This window comes from Equus caballus, chromosome 6, assembly GCF_041296265.1.
Source record: "Equus caballus isolate H_3958 breed thoroughbred chromosome 6, TB-T2T, whole genome shotgun sequence".
NCBI lineage: Eukaryota > Metazoa > Chordata > Mammalia > Perissodactyla > Equidae > Equus > Equus caballus.
The window spans coordinates 77764154-77788092 of NC_091689.1; the positions used below are offsets into that span (position 1 = coordinate 77764154).

General features: G+C 38.3%; 1 protein-coding gene across 10 annotated transcripts in view; it reads right to left on the reverse strand.

Moving 5' to 3' along the window:
• Positions 1-859: 859 nt before the first annotated feature.
• SLC38A4 (solute carrier family 38 member 4) overlaps positions 860-23939 on the reverse strand; it is a 70339-nt gene continuing 47259 nt past the window's right edge. For 5 of the 10 annotated variants that reach the window (XM_023643433.2, XM_001489564.6, XM_070271299.1 and 2 more), the window contains 12 exons: positions 21199-21272; positions 20644-20736; positions 16283-16364; positions 16110-16192; positions 15951-16009; positions 14856-15131; positions 14661-14740; positions 13265-13365; positions 11204-11328; positions 5661-5805; positions 4654-4751; positions 860-3171 (listed from right to left, as the gene is read on the reverse strand). In XM_023643433.2, coding sequence (XP_023499201.1) covers positions 3070-3171; positions 4654-4751; positions 5661-5805; positions 11204-11328; positions 13265-13365; positions 14661-14740; positions 14856-15131; positions 15951-16009; positions 16110-16192; positions 16283-16364; positions 20644-20736; positions 21199-21272 — 1318 coding nt within the window. In that variant the 3' untranslated portion in view covers positions 860-3069. The remainder of the gene's footprint in view (positions 3172-4653; positions 4752-5660; positions 5806-11203; positions 11329-13264; positions 13366-14660; positions 14741-14855; positions 15132-15950; positions 16010-16109; positions 16193-16282; positions 16365-20643; positions 20737-21198; positions 21273-23939) is intronic. The other 5 variants (XM_070271293.1, XM_070271292.1, XM_070271295.1 and 2 more) reach the window with 1 other exon arrangement.

Consider the following 23939-nt stretch of genomic DNA (forward strand, 5'->3'; position numbering starts at 1 on the left):
TGGCCCCAGAAGGATGTAATTAAGACATCTTAGGAAAATGAATAGGCATATCACAAACTAGGAAAATATATTTGTAATCCGACAAAGGACATGTATATATAAAGAATATATAAAGACCTCTGACAAATCTACAACAAAAAGACAACCTAATTTTAAAAATGGGCAAAAGCTTTGAATAGACACTTCATAAAAGGAGACATGAATGGCCACTAAATGCATGCAAAGTTTACAACACTAGTGATCAAGGAAATGGAAATGAAAATTCCAATGAGGTAGCATTTCACACCCACTCAAAAGGCTGTAAAGTACAAAAGAGAATGCCAAATGTTGGCAAGGCTGTGGAGCAACTGGGACTCCTATATATTACTGATGAAAATGAAAATGGGGGAGCCACTTTGGAGAGCCATTTGGAAGTTTCTTAGAAAGTTAAGCATACACTCACCATATGACCTGTCAATGCCGCTAGTAGTCTGTTTCTACCCAATCCTCAGTGCTCCCATGTTGCTTTCCACTCTCTCAAATCTCCCATGTCTTTGTTTTACTATTCTCATGTTTCTTCTATTTTCTCTTTTTTCCATTCTAAATGAATTCTCCCTAATTAACCACAAAGAGACTCATTTCTTCCACATTCATTCTAGGAGGTAAATATGTGATGACATAAAATAAAAATGATTTAGGGTGAGCTGTGTATTTTGCCAAAATAAGATGGCAACTATTTTTTTGACACCTATACATGTTAGTTATATGTCAAAAGTAACGATAAAAATGGAACATATACCAATATAAGATATTATTTAGATTTAAATTTTTTATGCAAATAATTCACAGCCTTCAACAATAGAAAGAAAATCACATCATAGTCATTTGATAAGTTCATTTATTATATACCAATATACACTTTCTGTAATAAAAAAAAAGCCTCCCAATACATTGAACCATCTTATAAATGAAATAAGAAAATAAAATTTTCATCTGTTTATAAATGGGGTTAAATTCACCAGTCCAAGATACCATATGTGTGTCTGCCCTGCAGTCCATATGAACTCTAATCCAGAAGATGGCTCTGAGAACAAGACGGCGCTTTATCATTTGGCACACAGTATTGCTCTTGAATATTTATAAATTACACATGTTGATATTTTCAAGTTAGTCATTTCAAACATAAAGCATTCAAAATATATACAGATTTTACAGTATTCCAATTTTTTTGGATTAATCATTGATATTTACATTTAAATACATTCAGATTAAACATTTTTTTTAACACTCAGAAGGTACCTATTTCCACTTTCTATTTTGATACACTCTTTAGATGAATGAAAATGAAAATATGTCTTAAAGGTGCTCTTTGGCAAATTTTTTCCAATAGTAGTAACTCACAAGTTATGATAGTTTCTAGTAATGCTCAATTTCCATAGCTTTGCACCATGTTACAGTATTATGCCTCTAAAAAGTAATGCACAAAACAAATATATATTTTCTTAAGGCACATTCTAGAAAAACTATTGAAATATGACTTAACATTATCAGACATATACGATACTTTTATTTCATTCTTGGCTTTACTAAAAATATAAAATATACAACAAATGCTGCTACTGATTTGAAAAAAAATAGTAGCAAGCTCCAGAAATTCTAGGCAGTAAGTACTAATTTTTAAGTCCATTTCATGTAAGTATGTTGCAGAAGTGAGCAATAATAATAGTTTGCATCTCTTTGTGATGTTAGCACTTTTATTTTTGTGGAGAACCAGTCAACATTGTATTAAATGGCAAACGAATGTCAGCGAACACCTGTGCAAGCTAAAATAAACCAAGTCCTATACTAGACAAGCTAAATTAAAAGAATGACCTTAGGATTGATAATTACCTGCAAATAAAGAACTTATTCTCTTGTATATGATTATGATATTATCGTAAATGTTGAAGAGCATTACTGAACTATATATAACTTAGGTCTCAAATTTAAAATATCCCCAATAGACAGATACATACAAATGGATTTTTGAGCCGATCAACTTAATTCCCTCCCACCCCCAATAATATAAATGTTTGGACTGTGAAGAGAGACTACTACACATGTAAAAAATAAAAATCAACTGTACCATACATTAAAATTCTGATGACTACAGAATAAGATTATATACATAAACGTATAGCAATCACAGTTTCCTGCACTGAATGTTTATCAAATAAAAATGTATCAAACAATACTGGGTAGCATATCTCCACATGAATCGTGGCCTTCTAAAAATTCTGAATGAGAATGGAAGACGAGAGGGAGAGCATTGTTCAATGACAAAGCATGACAAGAGGACGAGGAATAACATTAAAAAGCAAATGCTTCCAGAACAGGCAGGTGAGCTGTAAGCAATAATGCTTATTTTTTTTGTCGTTGCTCTATATTTTAAATAAAGCCCCTCTCTATGTTTAGTCAGATGTTTTAACATTTACAAAAAATCTATTTAATAAAGAAGTCACTAATTCAATGTCACAAACAGGATGGGCAAAATATTCCTTTACTGTTGACAATAAGATGTTCTAGCCTGGTGTCTGATCGTTCATGTGTCTGACAGGGACAGTTCAGAAGACATGCCTTTTGCCTCTGTTACTACATCGACCCAGAGTATTTGGTGCAAGACTGGCGGAAGGCATTAAGTGGTGATGGCTTTGCCACCAGGGCACTTTGGTTTGATGTTCTGAGAATACAAGTATTTGGTACTTTTTTGAGGAGGAGGAAGGGGAGGGTAGGGGAAAGGGTGGAATCTGATGGCCATTACATGCAGTTACACTTATTCTGCTTGTACAGCAGCAAAAATACATCTTCTCACACTGCTCCAGTAAAACCTGGGTAGAAATGTGCACCACAGATTTTAAACATACAAACAGCCATTCTTGACCAACACGATGATTTTCTCTTCCGCAGGTCCCCGGTGATGTTACTAGTAAACGTCTTTGGAATCTTCCTGTTATTTCCTATGGATAACATTCCAATCAAGATAACACAAAGGTCTTTTGGAGCATAATTTGCAACCATTTCCAATAGGAAAAGAAAGTATTTTTCCTCGGGTTAGTGATGCTTAGAATTTGGGGGATTGTAAATCCAGTCAATTATAATGAGTGCCATGCTTCCAATCATGAAGATGATTCCCACCACAAGGAAAATTAACGCCTGTAAGTCAGAGCGAACTTGTTAGGGAACACAGGAACCATACTGACTTAGCACAGTTTGCTTGTATAAGTTGGTTACCTAAGGCCATGATCTGATTTTCATATTGAATTATATTATTCTTGTAGCTCAGATGTCCATGCCTAGCAGTTCAGTCTATTTAGAACCCTAGTTGGCAAAAGAGGGTGAATACAATAGAAAGATTTATGTTCTTTCCAAATGTTCAAAACAGAATAATGGTTAATTGATTTGGTACATCAAAATGATGGAACAGCCCGTGATCATTAAAAATCAAGTGATGGAAAAAAGATTAATGACCTAGGGAGTGCTCACAATGTTTTAGGTGAAAGAGGGTGAGTCATAAAAGAGCAGTATTAGATTTTATAAAGCAAACAAATAAAAGCAAAAGTCTAATAATATGTTGTACATTCCTTGAAAAAAACCCAGAGTGTATATATGTGTATGCATATGTAATACACAATATTTCAGAATTTCAACACTGGAAGAGGCCTTATATATTACCACACAGATCACCCTCCTAATTCTATATACGAGGAAGCAGCAGCTAAAATTTTTTTCACTAGAAAGAATCTAGGAGATAATTTTACTCATTTTTACATCTTGCAAAACTGAGAATGGGTCACAAACAGGACAAGTAATTTGCTAAGGTCACACTGCTGTCAACGTCCAAGAAGATGGACTGCATAGAGTGGAAATCTGGGGATGAGATGATAGGAGGAGCTTTTGATACCAGACTGGCCTGAATCCCTGACCCATCCCAAGAGATGAATGGCTCCCAGGCAAAATTCAGGGTAATGCTGTAAGAGCCATTCATTTCAAGTCTTGATATAAGACTTTATTAAGCAGTCATTGATAACATTTAATTATTAGAAAAAAGTTATTTCTAGTATATGTTTCTGTAGTACAGTTATGGAAAAGAAATATATACTCTCTAGTTTAATAAAACTATATTTTATGTCTAAAGAGGTTAATTGGAAAACAAATGGTTCTGTTCTGGATCTCAGTCCATACCAGGGGACAACAAGGTACTATGGAGGGGGAAAAAAAGCAGCATCTTTTTTCTTTTTAGCCTTGCAAACCTAACAAATAAGACCGAAATGCTTAAATTATTTCACACTCTGCTAGGGAGCCTAATTCCTTCCTGCGTAATTTCCTGTAGATGTTGCAGCAATGGCTTGGTGGGGGTGGAAACTGACACACATGTCCACCTGTGGGAACACTCCATTAGCATTTGACAAGTAGGAAGGACTCAACACAAGACATTTGATACTTGAAGAGAAGAAGTCCTGGAATCATCTGGGTGCCAGAAATCTACCCCCCTTTCTCTCCACCGGAGAGTTTCGGCCCATCTTTGATTTGGGGTTCTTGTCCATCAATTCATTGTTCTCAGCCAAGTGTATTTTCTGGTTTACTCTAAGTGGTCAAAGAGCAATTTACAAGGGGAGAATTGCAAGCCTTACTTACTCCGATTTTTTGGGGTGACCTAAGAGGTTCTTTCTTGACCAGTTTAAGATAAAAACCTGCCGGAAGAATGAAAATCAGCATAGTGGCAGAAGAAGCCCCTGAGGAGAGAGACATAGGACAAGTCAATGTCATACACAGCAGGTCCGACTCGCCGAGGCAGAGCCCGGGGACAAGCTTCTTAAAGAAACCAAATCTACAGCTACCCCAGTCCTAGCAGTCAAAGCACTATAAGCTTGTCTTGGTTGCTTATTCAAAGAAAATATGTTTAGAAAGAAAATTAAAATGTGCCCAAATTTAGCTGCAGACTAAGTATACACGACATATAATAAACAACAAAAAGGCTGAATGTTACAAATTTACGGGAAATTAGTAATAGAAACACGTACCAAGGAGGCTGAACTCATCACACACCCTTCCTATCCACTTCTAACTTTTCTAGGTGCTTACACCTAATTTTTGAAAGTTTTATATTGTATTTTAAGTTTGAGTCATCCTTCAAATCAGCAGAATGAAAAATTAAATGTATTAACAGGTCACATAGTTAAGGGAAATAACATGCTTTACAAAGTCAACCTCCTCCTTCTCCTTTAAAGGTACCCTTTAATGCTCAGCTGATCCTCACAGACCTGAGAGAGCATCCTGTCGGTTAAATCTATCTTCCTTACCCTTTGATGCAGCATTAAGACCTACGTCCAAATCCTGGGTCCACTCCAGGGTATATGACTTGATTTCTATGGGGCTCAGTTTCCTCATATGTCAGAAAAAGCAGTTGGACTAGATGAACTATAAGATAGCTTTTAGCGCTGACATTTTCTGATCCTGTGAATAACCTCCAGTGTCACCTGGGAGGGAGGGAAAGTGACGAGCTGGAGCCTGGCTGGGCTGGTAGGAATACTGTGAGGCTGAGATAGACCGGGGATCCTCGATCTCCCAGCACTGGCTCCCTGTCTGCCCTTTGAGGAGCTATCAGCTTGAGTTGACTAAATAAATGCCTTTCTGAAACTTACCTATGAATCCAAAGATGTCTTTTATCGCTGGTACAAGGATGACCAAAACATTATTAAGCGCAATCACTATGGCTGCAATCAGGAAATGTCTTATCCAGCTGAAGGGTTTTTTGGGAAATAACAGTGTGGTCACCGATGCACGAATCTGCAACAAAGTTCAAAGCCAAGGTCACTGCTTTGCTTTTGACTTTATCTACTATTTCAAACATTCTCATCCCTCTAAAGCATTTTCTTTGTTTTGCATTTTTTTCCAAGAAAAGATCTGGATGCTGATTTCTTTCCTAATTTTTTTTATTGTGGCAAAACACACAACATAAAATTTACCATCTTAATCGTTTCGAAGCGTTCACTTCAGTGGTTTTCAGCACATTCATATTGTTGTGCAAACTTGATGCTGATTTTTGATGTTTGAGATAGTGTCATTTTTCCGTGGTGATATGTCTTGTGCTTACATTCTCAGCTTTCAGAATTTTTTCTTAAAAATCATCTCAGAAGGAGATAAAACAACAGACCAGATATATAACTCAGAGGCACAGCCAAACCCTTGCTGGTTTCTAGTTATGTCTCATCCAACTGGATTAAGTATGAAGGGCAAGCACCGAAATGATCTGCATGTGATTGTGAACAGAATTTTTGCAAATTTGGGTTTTTCTTAATTTTGCATTTTATTTAACAATTTTGCTACCTCACATTTAAAAACATATGATACTCTTGGTATTTATGCCCTTCTCTTTTTCCCTTTTATTTGCCCCTCATCCACAGATTATAAACGCACAGGTCAAGGAACAGGGTCTGATAATATTAACATTCCTCAAAATTTCTAGCTTAGTGTCTTGCACACAGCAGGCACTCAATAAATGTTGAATTAAATTAAGAGAATGAATCTTTTCCCCCCTCCAGGATCCTTGACAGATTTCAGCCTTATTTCAGCAGTTGAAATAAGTAGGTGAAGGGTGAAGAGAGGCTCATTTGTGGCAGTGGCTCAAGTTACTCTCGTGTAACTGGATAAAAAGATCCTTGTGAGTAAAGGGAGGGAGTGGTGTTTGTATTTCAACAGCTGAACCAAGTTGAAATCACTCTTATCTTTGGAATCTTTTAGAGGACACTTTTGACTTAGTGGAATTAGTCTACTGGCTTTTCAATAAGTGAGCACTTCAGTTAAGCTAGGACTTAACATTTTTAGAAATACTAGGATTGATTGTCACTTTCAAATTTTACTTCTGAAGTGTCTTAATGGTGTGGAGACGAGAACCCATTTCAAGGAGAGAAAATGTAAACTACATTTTGAAACGCACGTATGAATGACAAAAACTTCGCGCTGAATTGCTTGCAGTGACTAATGTGACATTCCTTTCATACCACTCGACCAAAAATTAAAGCCATATGTTTAGGTTTAAAAGGCAATCTCATTTCCAGAATGGCAAACCAGAGAGTCTCTGGAAACGCTTCACGAGTGACTTTGTAAGGATTTTAAACATTGAATTGGCAAAAATTATGAAACTCACTCTGAAACGTAGACTGAGGAAAGCAAATTGTTTGATTTCGTTTTCCCAGCAGCCTAGAGATTCTACATTATGACCTACACTTAGTGCCTATTCAATGTTGTCCAAACTGGTCTAATTAGCAGGCTTACCATAAGCTTTCTGTGGTACGTACATAGTGCTTAAGGATTTTTTGTCTAAAAGTGCTAACATTATAGAATAAACAAGCAGATAAAAGGTTGTTTTTAGGCAGAGGGCACTTCTATGCACTTTTTAGTCTTTTGCTAAAATAATGCATTTAATTTAATGAGCTGAGTTAGAGGCAACCCCATATGTACAGGGCCTCCGGATGTAAATGCAGCTTCCGAAGGTCTCATGGCTCCCAGAAAGACTAAGGTTTGGCCTACTGCTGTAAGAACACAGACAGTTCACAGGAATAATGGTTGGAGTAAATTGCGAAAGCCTGCTCCTCATAGTGAGTAAGGAATAACAAAATCCCAAACGGAACTCAAGGCATATAGAGTTGCCAAAGCATTCCAGGAGAGAGGAACAGGGAGCGAGTAGGCTGCTACTGGCAGTAGATGGTGGTGGAAAAGAACAGAAGGAAACTCACTGGTCATTCCATGTTAAAATGCTGCCTTGAGGGGTGAGCCTGGGATCAAAAGGTCCTCAGCAGTTCTATTTACCTATGTCAGGATCGAGACAACTCTGGCTTATTGCCCACAAAGCATTGCCTGCTGTTCCACTCATTTAAGTGCCCTTTTCTCTACTGGGGCATACTGATAAGAACCTGGAAATGTGGGTCAAAAGCTATGAGTAGAGGAAGTCCCCAGCAACAGTCATGGCCTCTGACTCAGAAGGATTCCAGAAAAGTTCTATGCAGCTTGTAGAGAAAACATCTGTTATTTCCAGAGTGTTCAGAACAGGAATCTATTAGGAGGGTGCTATGTTCTAATGTGGGGACCCAATGTGAGACTCAGAAATGTGGAAGCAGAGTGAAAAGTGGGAGCCTGAACTAAAAAAAAAAACCACTTTTATCGCTTAGAAGTGAACCGGTTTCACCTCGCAGGATTGCTTAGGACAAGACTGTTGGAAATACCTGTGGATCACTACTCTATTCCAGTTCACAGCATCACCTGCCATATTTTGATGCCTACATCTACGTCTGCTTCAAAACAGGAGATCTGAAGGCAACATAAGTGAAAAGAATGATTTTACTAGGATAAAATGAAATAGAAGAAGCTAATCTGCGACATGACCTCTTTTTTTTTTTAAAGGTGTGGCGGGTGGAATTTGAATCTGTGTGTTCTTGACAAACCTGTTCAGATTATTTGGTTTTCTGTTTTTCATGGTGATGTGTGAATTTTACTACATAAAAGGAAGCACAAGCTGATGATGGCATTATGAGTCCCTGGGAAGGACGTGCAGTCCCATAATAGACACCTCTGCCCCATATCACCCCCCTCCCACTAGGAAGAAAGAGAAGAGAAAATGTTAGGCTGCTGGTAAAAAAGCTAGTCTCAATTCACTTCATTTATTCATTTGTTCAACAAGCAATTCAAGCAGTTACTTTGTGCCTTCCACTAAGAAGGAAAAACTAATCTAACTGGAGAAAAGAAAGATAATAAATGGAGTAATAAAAGAAAAAACCACCCAACCAACCACACACCACCAACAAAACCTTTGTCATCTTTGCCTGGGCTCCTAAGAAAGAGAGCCCACTTATCATTTGTTGAAAGAAGGAGAACACAAAATAATACCTAAAACTGACAGATTTTAATCCAGATTATGTTTTGTTTGTTTTACTACTTGTATGCGGGGATATCAAGGCAAAGTAAATAAACTTATTGGTCAAATAAACTTACTTCAAAGAAACCTGTCAGGAGAACGGTGCTGTGACTTTTCATTTGACACATTGAAAATCGTGGCTCTAAATTGAAAGAAACAAACAAAAACACCACTAACAACTTCTATCACTTTGGGGGAAAAGATTCTAAATGTAGCCTTGTGCGACTTGACTGAGACAAGGAGGCAGGACCTGCTTTGATGTCGTCCATCACATCCACGGATGGATCATTGAGCCAGGATCCTCATTCCAGCTGAAGTCCATGGCAAACGGTGGCAAGGGGAATAGCCTATGCTTTTGCTAGAAAAGGCAGTTTATACATCTGAGGAAAAGGCAAGACTCCTTTGGAGACAGTTTTTCTTAGCAAACATTGCTGAACTCATCCTGTGCCAGTCAGTCACTGTGTGCATCCCTATCCTCCAGTGATTTATAACCCAGAGGAAAAGGTGGATCGTCTCAATGATACACAGATCGTCTCAATTAACACTCTAAGGGCCAGGGCAGAATTATGTGCAAAATGTTTCATAGATGCTACTGTTGAGTGAAAATACATAAAAAAGGCCAGCAGTAGTTATTTTTCTGAGATCTGGTTCTAATGGTCAATTTTGGTTCTAATGGACATCTAGTGGGAGATGTTTACAAACTATTGCCCTTCCTGATGGTCAGATTTACACAAGAGCCTTATCGTCACAGAGGGGAAGAATTTCTATGGGGAGGTCTGGCTTTTTAATGTTGAAGTGACATGGTCATTAGTGAATGAAAGGCTGACTTTCCCTTCCCATTATTGTGATGCCAGCTATCAGCGTCATGCTCTGAGCACTGCGTTAGTTCAACAGTTACCAACCCGCTGCGTGACCTCGGCCAAGTCCATTAATCTCCTGAGACCACAACTTGAAAGCACCATATTTAGCGCTTATAAATAAAGCAATACAGAAGCCCATCACAGATTTCTTTTATAAAAGGCTTTGATTCAGTAACGATGTGAGAGCCTACCGTGTGCCAAAATTTAGTTAGTGATATCTTTACACACAAAAACAAAGGTTCCAGATACTCTTTTCTCAGAGATGCGGTTTGCTTGGAATTTTACCCCACGGTACACTTTCCGCCTACAGCTGTCTCTGCGTTGCACCCACCATGGAGCTGATTTTAGGCTAAAGCTGTGTGCATGTCACTTGAAAAATACCTTCAGATATATGAAAGGCAAGATGTTATTTAAGAGTCAAATATTAGCCACCATAGTTATAAGGATCTGATTTCATGCGCTCATGCAAAAGGAATGTGCCAAAAAATATTTCAGCACGTGAGCTGCATTTAAAGCGACCACAGTGTCATTATGTGACTTGTCCTCATATGCTAGGTCCTATGGAATATTCTGGACAGAACAGTGCTGGTTACTGTGTCTCTTACTTTTCCCCCTAAAATGAATGAGCAACTTCAGTGTTTATGAAAAGAGAAGAGTGGCAGGGGACTGGAGAATTGTGTTTATCCATAGGTGGTGGTTTTCACTCACGGAGCCCAAATTTCCACAACCTGCCCTGCTCTGTGATGCCAGAACGACTGCCGCCAATGGCAAATGCCAAGAAGGGGCGAGCCCAGTGTAAGTCGGCAGAGGGCATGCATCAGTTCTGGGGGCAACAGAAGAGACATATGATGAATAATATAACTATTTTTCAAGAAACTTGGTTCGAGTACGTCATTTACTTAACATGAGTCCCCTTCTCGTTAGCCTTCAAGGAATGAGATTAAATAGGTGAATTTTGAATATTACTGCAACACAAAAAACTGGGGGGAGAAAATGAAATATCTTCAAAACTGTGGTGAAAATGCGATATGATTCAAAAGTTTATATGGCTTTGGCTTTCAAGTTTCAGAAGTTATATGAATTCCTATTCATTTCTACTGATCCACAAGATAGAAATTGAAGAACAGCCTTTTGAATTTGTTTAAAAATAAATTTTGACCTCTGTAAAACTGGAAAATAGGAATAAATTTTGTAACTTTTTTCCTTCACTTCAAAAATATTTAACATCTAAAAATATTTGTTATATCTACATATTAAATGGTCTTATTTTAAATGGCTCCAAAATGCTACATAAAAATAATCATGTCCTTGGGCACTGCAATTGCAAACTCACAATAAAATTAAATCCACATCAAGTGAGAACATATGTACTAATCTCGGGGGTCAAGATTTCATCAAACCTGCATGTACTTACTGGGAACAGGACAATGGGCACAGTTAGCATTACTGCCACAAGGACCGCCAGGCGCACCATGAGGAGAGGGGTGTCAAATGTGTACACTTTGCTGTAAGCATAAAGTAGTTCATCTTCAACTTCTCCTGCAAAGAGCAAGAAGAGAATGAGTCCACCGCGTGTTGTCAAGTCGGCACTGGTTACCCATGGTAACATTTTACAGAGGGAACACAGTACAGTAGAAAGAACCCAGATCTGGGAATCCACACACCTCCATTTTTATCCCGTCTCTGAGCTTATTAAGCTGTGTGACCTTTGTTCAAATGATCAAAGGGGCCCTGAAGTTTATAAAGTTGCAGGAGCTAATATAAAATTACTAAGGCGCTCCTCCAGCTCATCTGCATTGTGGTAAATCTATCTTTGCTCTTCAGAAACATCACAAAACAGATGACAAGTTGAGGGGCTCTGATTGGAGGGTGTGAAAGACCCAAGCCTCACCAGCCTGTCCCTCACATCCTACCACCTTCCTCTGTCCCCACCTGCCCAGCTATCCCTGATGCAGCTTCTCTGAACCCAGTAGGGAAATTCTAGAACAAATGATCTCTAATATTTTTTCAAGTCAACAATTATGACTCCAACACGATACTGAAACACATATTTTTGGGCTTTGTCAAGCTTTTGCTTGTCTTTCGAAACTCATTGGAGTCAGTATAAGTAACATGCAAGAATGAGTTACTATGACTTTTACAGGGTCTCCCAATGAATGTTGCTCTAAGAATGAGATGCTGCCTTCCTGGAAGACACATTCATTCAGAATTCCAGACACAAATGACATGGAGGTGCTTTTAGAATCAGATGAAGTTTGATTTTCCCACTAGTCCCCTCAAAATCAGACAAAGTGGGGGGTAAAAATACCTTCAATGGTATTGGCCTGACTTTCATTAACTCACAACCAGCAAGGAGTTGCTGTCCAATCTAAAGCGAGTGCTTGGTTAACAGCCAAATATTAGTCAAATAGAATAAAACCCAAGCAGATGTGCTCTCCTCATACCTTTCTTCCCTAATTTGTCTTGCAATCAATTTAATTTACCAAATCAGGAAAAAAATCCAAAAAGTTAGAGAGGTTTATACAAAAAATATAGTTATGTTGAGAACATAGATTAGTGTGAACATCGGCTACCAGGTCAATGTTTGATCCCCTGAAATTAGTCTATAGGGCCATGCTTCATGGAAGGGAATCCTACTCCTTTTGCATCCTGTTAAGATGCCATAGAGGAGGGGCCAGCCCACTGGCGTAGTGGTTAAGTTTGTGCACTCTGCTTTGGTGGCCCAGGGTTTGCCTGTTGGGATTCTGGGCGCGGACCTACACACCTCTCATCAAGCCATGCTGAGGTGGTATCCCACATAGACGAACTAGAAAGACCTACAACCAGGATATACAACTGTATACTCAGACTTCGGGGAGAAAAACAAAAAGAGGAAATGTTTCAGGCAAAATCTAATGTGGCCATAGGCAGTTTTTTCCTTTTGGTAGTACATTCTTAGATTGAAGGCAATGCTGTCATATCCTTCTCTTTTCTAAGGGAACTATTCACTACAACAGAATAGAATGGGATAAGCCAGAAAATTTGCCTAATGCTCTAAGCCCCCAGATTCCACTTGACCAGTAAATAAAAAGCAAGTTCCAATTCAAGGACTTTGTACTTTTTCTGCCATTTGCTTAGTAGTTACTCCACCAAAAGAGCTTTACAACATGCAATTGGATTCCCTCTCATTGCTCCTAGCTTGAGATGGCCTAGAGAGTCAAGCCAAATAAATATAACTTATACCTTAAGGAAAATAATTAAATTTGAAGGGTGGTTTTTATGAAACATGTGTTATTCACAAATTGTTGTAGCCTGTTAGCCAGACTGGTTCGGGTCCCATTTTCTTAGGTCAAGTGACAAAGTATATGAATTGAATACATGTATCTACAGATCATGCTGCTTATAGAGGGTAATTAAAAGAATTATACCTACCCGGGTTAATGATCAGTCCAACTAGGATTTGCACAAAGAGAATGACTGTGACAGAGTGACCTACCATAAAAGGTTAGGTAACCAAAGAGGGCAGCCAGCAGGTACATGACAAGCACCCCTGTGATGGAAACATTTGAAACTGTTTGCATTTTCCTCCGGGACCGACTGAAAAGACAAAGAACACTGAGTTTTGTTTTTCTAAACTTATGAAAAGATCACTTTTTACAAATAAAATTAAAAAATAATGGAAGAATCTATGTCTGTTTTGTTCATTATAAAACCACATTTCTAGTGCAGAAATATAGCTTCTTTAAATTTATCTTAGAGAGCTGCGGAGGATTCGTTTCCATTTTTCTTAAACACTGGATCTTCAGTCTTAGAAGCAACCATTTTTCTGGAAGAGCACCTGTTTATTTCATGTTGATAAGTAAGCTTGTCTACTGAAGATTTAAGGATGTAATTAATGTGAGGATTAAATTGGCTCCTGGTGTAGAAGCCTCCATATTTCACAATGCGACGGGTTTAATGAGGAGAAGAACCTACTAGAATCAGCTAAGCGCTACCTCCAGGAGTTCAGACTACCAGGAAGCCTGATATTGTTTCCTGTAGTTTCTGGAAACCATTTCTAGAGGGCACCCAGCTTTTTAACGTCAATTCTCAGGCCTCTAGAGTAACTGCTACATACGATTTTTCAAGTAAATCAAAGACATCAAAACACTTGAAAGTGTTCCAAAAAGTTTTTATGAGGTAGATCAGAATTTATGGGGAAAGTTATTGGTATTTAGTGAGAACAAAGACTGAGGTTATTGATGTCTGAGTTAAAGAAGTTGAATTATTACATGACACTGTCCCCTAAGGGTAAAGAAAGAAGCTGTGGTAGTGGGCTCAGATCCACTTCATCCCCAAGTAGATGTCAACAACCTCAAAGGGAAAGGAATATGAACAAGTCATAGAATATGAGCTGGAAGAAACAAGATTGTCTAACCAGAGTCTCCATGTACAGATAAGATAATGAAGGCCAGATATTGGCACATCTCTGTGATGAATGTCTTGCAAGTAAGGGTTAGGAAGTGACCACAAGTGACATCAGTGGCTTAGCAAGGCCACTCTAACTAAAATTTTTCATCTTCATGGGTGCCATCATATCCAGTTTAGGTGACATCACTTCTTTCTACCAAAATTCAAATTCCCATTCCCCATGCCTGCCCAAATCCTTACAGCCTCAGCTCCCCCTCCCCCTGCCCTGAACCTCTCCCCTGGACCATTAGGGTGGAAGAATAGGTAATGAGGTGAGGGGGCTGATTCGTACCTTTTTGGTTAAAGTACATTACTGATAAGTGGTTGTAGCACAAACTTTCTGTGAAGAGAAAGCTATAAACTACGCTTCTATATAAAACACCTTTGAACATATGAGCTCATTTTCAAAGCAAATTAGAAGGCTAAAATGATGACTGCCTTACTCTTTAAGTTCACTGTAGATGGGAAGGACCTCAGGGTGGCATACGAAAGCAAATGCTAGGATAGGAATTGCATAGGCGGTCTGCAAAACAAAGACAACACAGCATGTTTAGCATTCCAACACAGATGGCAATGCCAGGCCATCTCAGCTTACGACATAAAAACTCAGAGGGCACATCCCCAGGCCTGTGACTTACCCGGGAGTTGAATATGAAGTATTTGGGTTGACACTTGTCATCACTGTGTGCTTCATACTCTACTCCACTGCTGTGAAGAGAGCCCTTGGCCTCGTTCTCATCGAGCCCTGTAGGATTCTGGTGGGTGTAATCCATCATGAAGTTCACACCACTACTCTCAGAGTTGTTGGGTAGCATTACCACGTGCATTGGAACTGTATTGTTGAATGTCAGATTTCCAACATTGTGGTCCAGAAGAGGCAGAGGGCAGGGTATTTGGAATTTCTTGTAAATCACCTAGACATGGTCATTAAAAAAAAGAAAGAAAGAAAAAATCAGCCTTTTGAGAAAAACAATAAAACAAAAATCCATATGGCTTATGAGGTAGAGGTGAGGGGCCTCTCCTCAGGATTCCTTTCAGATTATTGGGCAATGGAGACTCTCTAACCTTTGTGCTAAGGAAAGAATTGAAACTATGATTGGCTGCCCTGCCCCTTAGAGTCAACACGGGACAGTATTTTGCATGAATCTATCCCAAGCTTCATTCAGACTCAACAATGAGAAAGATGAGAATTTCCTTGCTACATTTCAAATCTTTTATTTCTTTAAACTAACGATAATATGGTTCACTAAAAAGTCGCCCCTCCTCTTTTGCCTCTTTGGGCATCCATATTATAAGAAATTCCCCTTTTTGGGTCCACTATGGTTGTCCTTTCTTCATGGGTAGAATGTGTAAGAGAAAATGGCAGATTCATGCAGATATGGCTAATTCTATGGCCTACTCATTTCTCTTCTGAGACTCTTCACGTCTTCTTCCTCTTCCTTTCTAAATATTGGGTTATTGTCACATTCCTGCCTGAAGTGTTCCTTTTGTCCAAATATACATTCAGTGTGTCTAGAACATACAATTAGTAATGGCCTTGACATTCTAACAACTATTTTTAAACACATGACTGTTCTTTTCTCATTCCAAATTAGAATATAAGAAAATTGCTTGTGATGCAAGAACTATTTCATGTTAGTGAAGTGCTTGAATAAAAATGAGAACATTAATTCAGTCACTAAAAGCATCTCATGCTCACCAAGCTATAAAGAGCATGTCAATAAATCACTTACCACACTGACAAAAAACATCATGCAGGTAAGAGAAAATCCACTGGTATAACCAAGGTAACCTAGGAGTTAGCAGAGAAATTCTGGAAGGTGAATATGGCATCTACAAACAGCTTAGCTATTAGAAAATGAAATGAAAAGAAAAATTAAAATTGACTTTACCTAAAGTTTTAAGAAGAGAAAGTGGAAGAATGATTCCAACAGACACAAATATGACGAGGTAGTTGCCGTTGAGGTACCATTCTCTAGAAGACAAAGAGAGACAAGAATGTTAGGATCAGAAAAGACCAAGTAGAGTGAATCACTTAACGTTACAGAGAGAACATAAGACATACCCAGTATTTTCTTCAAGTCCCATGAATGCTCTGATTACTTCAGGTAGTTCATATTTAATGATAAAGAGGTAGCTTGACATTGCTAAAATGGAAAACGTGACAACTTAGTGGTGTGCACAGCACTAAAGTCACAGGCAAGTTGTGAGAAGTCCCGGCATTTGGGACATCCATTCTTCTCAGTAAGATGAACATCTAATCCCCCAAACAGAAAAAAAAAGCCACTCAGTGTATATTCTGTACTCTTCCAAGTTCTTTTCAAAACTAGACATTCAGCCCTCTGGCTCTTGCATATGGACCTTTGCTAATACTATCAATGCTGATTCTGGGTTCAATTCAGCTCTGATGTTTTCAGTGAAACTGCAGTTTCCAAGTTTTACCCTCGTTAGTTATGAGTCATCATGGCCTGTACTGAGTGTGCCTGTTTTAGTGTCTATAACTTGGGTAGGGGTCTGGCAACCAAAGACATGGGCCAGAAGAGAAAGGACAAAATTGCAGGGCAGAGCTAGGTAGACTACGTGTGCCTCTGGCTCTCCCTGTGTGGGCACCAGTCTAGTCTTCTGTAATCTCCCTGAGGGGCACACGGAGTCTCAGATCACTGGTCGTCTAAGCCGGAGTCATACTAGACTGATACAAGAATACAAGAGATGATAGCTTCTCCTCCCTTTGTCAATGGAGTTTTTTTTTTTCTTTTCTATATCCTAGTCTCCCCTTGGCCAAATAACAAATTCTGCAAAGTGGCAAAATTTCTTGAGCATCTAGATAAGTGATATATGTGTGATCATGTATTCTTCTGAAAATCTGATGAAATCTATAAACTCTCTCTCTGGAAAAATGCGTATATATACATATGCATAACACACAATTTTGCTACAATTGTAGGGATTTATGCAACATCCCTTCCCAAGTCCATTCACTCAGTGAAGTATAATACTAATTTGTTATTGACATATGGTCAAAAGACTCAATTAAAAATTAAATTGATAAGTGTTACATTGCAAGATTTAAGTGTGTGCTACAACCTTCTGGTGAATTTTTGCTAACAGACATTTAAAGCAGATATCTAAGTTGCAAACTGAACTATTAATAGTTTAAAAATATTTCCTTAAAAAAATATTTCCTCAAACAAAAGTGATAATGATGAAAATAATTCCCCACATTGTTTAGTTCTGCAAGTCACTCCGTTTGATCAGCTGAAAAGCCATGTGAAACAGCAAGATGTATATTATTATCTTCACTCCACAGCTGAGGATATAAAGATTTTGAGAGCTTCAATGACATGTCCAAGATCACACACTGCTGGAAAATGACAGACCATATCCAAAATACAAGATCCCTGATTTGGGGCTAGGCTTTCTTCTCTATCGTGAGGTGAAATGATTTTTTACAATACCCGATGTGTCTTTTGTCAACATTATTTGGTTAATCTTTACAAAGACCTTGGCTAAAGCTAAATCTTACAGAGCGTAAACACAGGAGATATTTCTGATTAACTGGCTCAGTGGGGTACCATTCAATTTTAGAGCTATTAATTGCTGACTTTCAGTGATGTCATTGCTGTTAATGTGTTTGGTCTTTGAAAATTCAGAATGATCCAGACTTGTCTGAGTAATGTCAACACTATTCTGCTAATGTTGAAACATCTGTGGTAAAGGTTAATTTTTCAGGGGAATGAGAAAGTTAAACATTCTAAATGTGGAATTGCTAAATACAGAAATACAAATGATTTGCCTTAGGCAAAATAACCACTAATCATATAGAGTAACCAAAATGAGAGCATTTTCAGAGAAGGTATATGAAATTTCGTCTTACTCCCTTAAAGCCATGCTTCTTTGGTGTGTGTGTATGTGGCTTGATCGAGAGTCCACTTTATAGTTTATTTCATTATTTAGAAGCACAATAATAGCTACACTTTGGGCAGCAGACGGTCCTGTTGCCACTCAGCCTTTTGGGTTCAGAGCTAAATATGTGTATGTCCAGTTATTTCAGTTGTCCAAACAAGTAAATTAAAGCAGTCTATTTGGTTGGGGAGGAGGGCTTATATGCTTGTGGCCCAAAACCAGTAAAATGAATGGAACAATCCTGGTGTGACTGTCAAATTCCACCCAGGACTGTAGTCTCAATACATAAAAATGTGAAAAGAAATAAAAACAAATCATTAAGATATGGCTGGAATTTATTTATCTGCTTACCAAGTATCCATTATCAGGAACAGGTATGGTTGGATAAAGGTTATTAAAAGAATCGCTGCATTCCAGAAACCCTAGGTGACCCCAGTGATTTTATTTACCAAAAGGGTCACCTCTGTGCAAGTTTATTTATTGCAGCATCATTTATAGCAGAGAAAAATTGGACAGAATCCAACTGTTCATCAATAAAGTCTTCAGTAAACCAATTATGGCACATTTGCATAGCGGAAAACTCAAAAGCCATTAAAAAGAATAGTATGCAAAAGCATTCAAGACATACTGTTAAATAAAAAAGGAAGCTGCAAATCAGTATTGCAAGATGACCCAATTTTATCAGTTACAATATACTTGCTAAATTTGGCATAGAGGCAAACATGGAGTAGTTATTTCTAAAGGTGCCATACATAAACATTTCTTTGTAATTTATGTATTTATGTAATGTTTTAGCTTTTCACAATTAGCATATATTTGTCTTATAATTGTAAAAATATCCATTTAACAAGTTATCAGGTGGGCTCCAGAGACGTGGAAATTGAATCCGAGAACCAGGAAGGAAGGAAGCCTGTACTGAACCCTTATTATGCACCATATGTTATCTTATTTCATCCTCACAATGACCTCGTGGGGATGGGATATTACTCTCATTTTGATAGATGGAAAAATTAGAGGAGTAAAGGTCACAGACAGTGACAGAAACAGAGTAAAATTCAGGTACATCACACTCCAAAAGTCTATTCTCTATTCAAGAGTTTTAAGATATCTTTTTAAAAACAGTAACATACCAGATACATACAAACAGGGCCAAGGGAGCCCAGAGGAACTGATACCTAACAGCCCAGAGAAGTGATGGATTGTGTGAGCAAACAGAGAGAGAATGCGTGTGTGTGTGTGTGTGTGTGTGTGTGTGTGTGTGTGTGTGTTAGGGATGCAGGACAAGAGGAGGGAACTGAATACAGTTTGTTATGGCATGACACAGGACACATAGGGGATAGATAGACAGGTGGATAGATATAGATGATAGATAGAGATAGGTGATACATACAGATAGAGATAGATGGATGATAAATAGAGAGAGAGATGGATAGATAGATGACAGCTGTGGGTTTGGTAGGGAAGGTATCAGAAAAGTAGGGAGAGGAAAGATGATGAAGAACCTTATGTGTCAGGACAAAGAGTTTAAATTTTACCTGAAAATAATGAGGGTACACTGAAGAATTTTACACACAAGAGAAACAAGAATTAATTTGAGTTTGAGAAAGTGAATCTGGAAGATGAATTAGAGATGGGAGCAGGGGACGTTCAAGACAAGGAGACCAGTTAGAAAGCTACTGCAACAGTCTGAGCTAGAAATAATGATCACCTGAACTGGGGAGAAGAGAACAGGAGAGGAGAGATTCAAGAGCTAAGTATGAGACAGAATGGACAGGAGTTGGTATTTGACTGGATGTCCAAGGTTAGGGAGAAAGGGAAAAGCTTAGGCTGAGACCCAGATTTCTGGCTTAAGAAACTGGATGCTGCTGGTATTGTTCATTGAGAGAAGGAAGAACGGAGGAATAGAATAGCAGGTTTGGGCAAGAAGCAAGTAGAAGTTGAGGAATAAGTGTCACTATGTGGGGATAGCTCTGCAAGAGGATGTAGCCAGTTGGACATCTGAAACATGGGTCTAGATGCTTCTGACGCCTAGCTAGATTTTTGCCTTAGCACAATTTCTAGGGACAGTCTCCAGTGGGTTGGCTCTGTGCAGGCTTGTGTCTCAAGGACCCCAAAATTTGGCTATGTCCCTCAGATACTTAATTTTAAATTTTATGAAATAAATTCAATCATACGTATGAAACATCACCCGTTCTGGCAAGGATAGGAAGAAACACTAATGCTTTAGTTTTCACAAGTAATAATTAAAGCCATAATAACATTTGAAATCAAGAGAAATTTTATTCTATGTTTTAATTCTAGAATTCAATTGATGGGGTTTTATACAGTATTTCACTGTTAGATATTGCTATTTTTAATTAAGGGGAAACAATAAATGAGAAAATTTATTTTTTACATTTAAGAACTATAAAGCAGATATTTTCTTGTATTTAAAGTGCTTGTTCATTGCCATAAGAGTTTTCTTATTTATTGAACATTCTTTAGGAAAGCTTAAGCGGTCTATTGAAAGCTATATCCCCTTACCTCCAATGTTCTGCATTGTAATGGAAATAAAAGCTCCGATTTTCCCAGGCCATCCAAATGCTCTTTCCCCTAATTCTTCATAAATTAAAGACCCTACAATCAAAGATAAAATATCCTTGTTAAAAAGGTTATTTTAACGACTAACATATTTCTATAATGTAATTCGACACTGGAGTCTCAAAAATGTAAAGAAAGACCATCCGGAAATTATAAACCCAAAAGACGCAATCTCAAAAACCGGTATGAAAGACATTAGAATATTCTCCTAACAAGAAGCAATGGCTTCATTCGTGTTAGCTCCATGCAGCAAGTCAAAACTGTTATTTGCATCATCCACCAAAAATCTCTTTCTATTTGATTTCAACCTGAGCTAATTGACTTTCACTTCTCTCAGTTGCCCGAATAACTAAAAGCATTGAGAAACCATGTCATTGGGGTCAGAAGAAAATGAGATATGAAATTGACCAAAATCATCCCACCGTTACGGCGCTACAGGCTGAAATACCCTTTAACGAGAATCAAAATGGAACATCTGCGACTTAGGGGGTAGCGTACCTCCTTCCTTGGCAGTCTTTAATAAGAGGTGAACTGAATAGAGCGATAATATTGCCACAGCAAGCAGCATGATTCTGTGGAGAGAATCGAGAGTCAAAAATAAAGTGTTTATAACAAATAAGACATAATGTTAGATGTTACAATAGATTATCACATTGGTCATTATCTTTCCAAAGGATGTGTATTTTGGGGAAGCTGAGAAATTTTTTTCAGAACTCCACACATACTCTTAAATGTCACAGAACTGGGATTTGCCAAATTTTATGTGCCAAAACCTACTACCTGAATTTCCTAACGTATTTTTTTTAGTGTGACCCAGTGGTAGAATCTGGTTCATAATTTAGATGCTAAATGTATAGCAAGTTAGCAAATACTGTATCTATTTACTCAACATACGGGTATATGTACATCATATTTGCATGACATATGCATCAACATTTATAATGCAATGGCTATTCAATCGTCCGACTAAACCCTAATTGAAAATCTAGAAATATAGAAGCCAAGGCATGCGGAGTCAGAGCTTCATTACCACTGATCGTGTGCATTAGATGGCAAGACACCTTGCGAAACAGAGGGTCAGACAATCGCCTGTGTAATAGAGAAACAGAGAAAGGGAAATGCAGGCTGCAGGAAAATTCCTTTGCTGTATTCAGAAAGAAGCATTTCTGATTCGGGACCCTCCACATGTCCACAGGCAGATATGGTTTCATGTACACAGCGATCAGTGTTTCTCCAAAACTAGGAATTGGAGAGCAAAAATAAGAATATAGATAAAAGTACCTTGTAATACATTAAGGAACAACACTAAACTTCACCTGAAATTTTAAAAAAACTCTTATTCTTTGTCTATTTTACATAATGAGAGCACACTAAACAACTTCCCCACAGCTGATCTGATTCTCTGGTAATTCCCGATGAAGCCAATGTTGCAAATGTATATTTGGACCATGAGTTATAAATTTTATAACTACCATAGCTATATTATACTCATTTTCCATAAAATATGTTGCCAGAGCTGTCTAATCAATGACATATATTTTTCCACAGGCCTTATGAATTTACCTGTTCTTAAAGAATTATGTAATTTAGACTATATAATTTTGTTCCCTGGGAAAATAACAGCATTCCCTGTATTCTAAACATAGACTTGTTTTGGCAGAAAATACTAAAAGTGAAACCAATCAAATCCTGTGTCACTTGCTGTGAATTAAAGGAGATTGCTGAACCCAGTCTGTCTATTGGGGTACGCAAAACAGACCCACGATGTCTAGCAATTTAATTGCTTGGGCCAAATTATTCGGCTACATGTTTATAGGCCTGAAATGAGGCCCTTGGTTTTAAATCCTATGAGAATGATCTGTGACTCCAGGATTGGGGGGAGTGCTTCTTTTTTCTGTTCATCAGTGATCTATGATAACTCCCTAATTATTTGAATGGTATGTATAATTAATAAGGAGAAGGCAGTCTTTTTGTCTTAGAGATACCATACATTACAAAAGTATACAAATACACATATGAATACATCTCTAGCCGTTAAGATTCAGAAAATTAAAAAAAACTAGTTTATTTAAAACATGGCTTCTAAAAGTAAAGTTGATATAAAAACCCATTTGGCTAAAAAATATTATACCTAAAACTCTTCCATCAAAGCACTAACACAATATAAATATTTATAGTCCTGCCTATTCCTTAGCCCTCAAATAGCTGTGTGATTATCTAATCAGAAGTGATGCTCAAAACATAAATAGCATATATTTATAATATAAATGCTGCATTCTTAGACAGTTATTTAACTCTCCAGCATTGCCTTAGGGATTGTGATCTGCATTCACACAGATGCCTAACATTAGACTTTATTCCTGTGAAGAATTCCACTGCTGCCAACTGTGTCCTGGAAAATACCAGGTCATACATAATGCACACAAATGTCTGTGCCCGTCTGTCACAGACGATGCGGTGTCCACCCTCCAGGTCAGCTATGTGACACTGCTACCCTTAGGTAGCATTTGACCAAGTTTGGTTAAAGTGTGTAGGTTTAGGAATAAGCTTCGGCCACTCTGCTGACATTCCCTGTGCCAGGCACTGTGCTAGGACTTGGGGATACAGACATGTGGTGAGTAAAAACAGACATGGGCTCAACTCTCTGGAGACTGCAGTCTGGCAAGGGATACAGACATTACCCAAATGAATCAGACAACTGCACTAAAACATTAAAACTAGTGAGTGTATAATAAGGTGGTTTGTCTGAGTTATGGAGGTCAGGGAAGGCAGCACTGAGGTGAGGCTGAGCTGAGATATGAGCAGTTAACCAGAAGAAAAGGAAAAGGGAAGAGGATTCTAAGATCATGTGCAAAGGCCCTATGGTGAGAGAGAACACGGCACCTTCATGGGATGGAGAGAAGGCCAGTGTGCCCAGTGTACCTGGTGCTTAGGGGCAGAGGAGATGGGGCATGAGATGGAACCAGGGCATGCACGGCTCTGTAGGCCTGGTGTGGGAAGTGGTCTTTTTCCTAAGAGTGCGATAAAGTCAGATTTGCTTCTGGGAAACAACAGCAAATTATTTTAAGCATCCCCTGAACAAAGAATTACTTTGTAAAACGGTTCCTATGGACTGGTGGGGCTGCTCCAGCACTTGGGGTGGTTGAGCACATAAACTCTCTGCCACTGGGTTAGGGATGGTTGGTTGAACAAGTACTATGATTAGACTGCTTTGATTATTCCTCGGGTTGCTGTTTTAT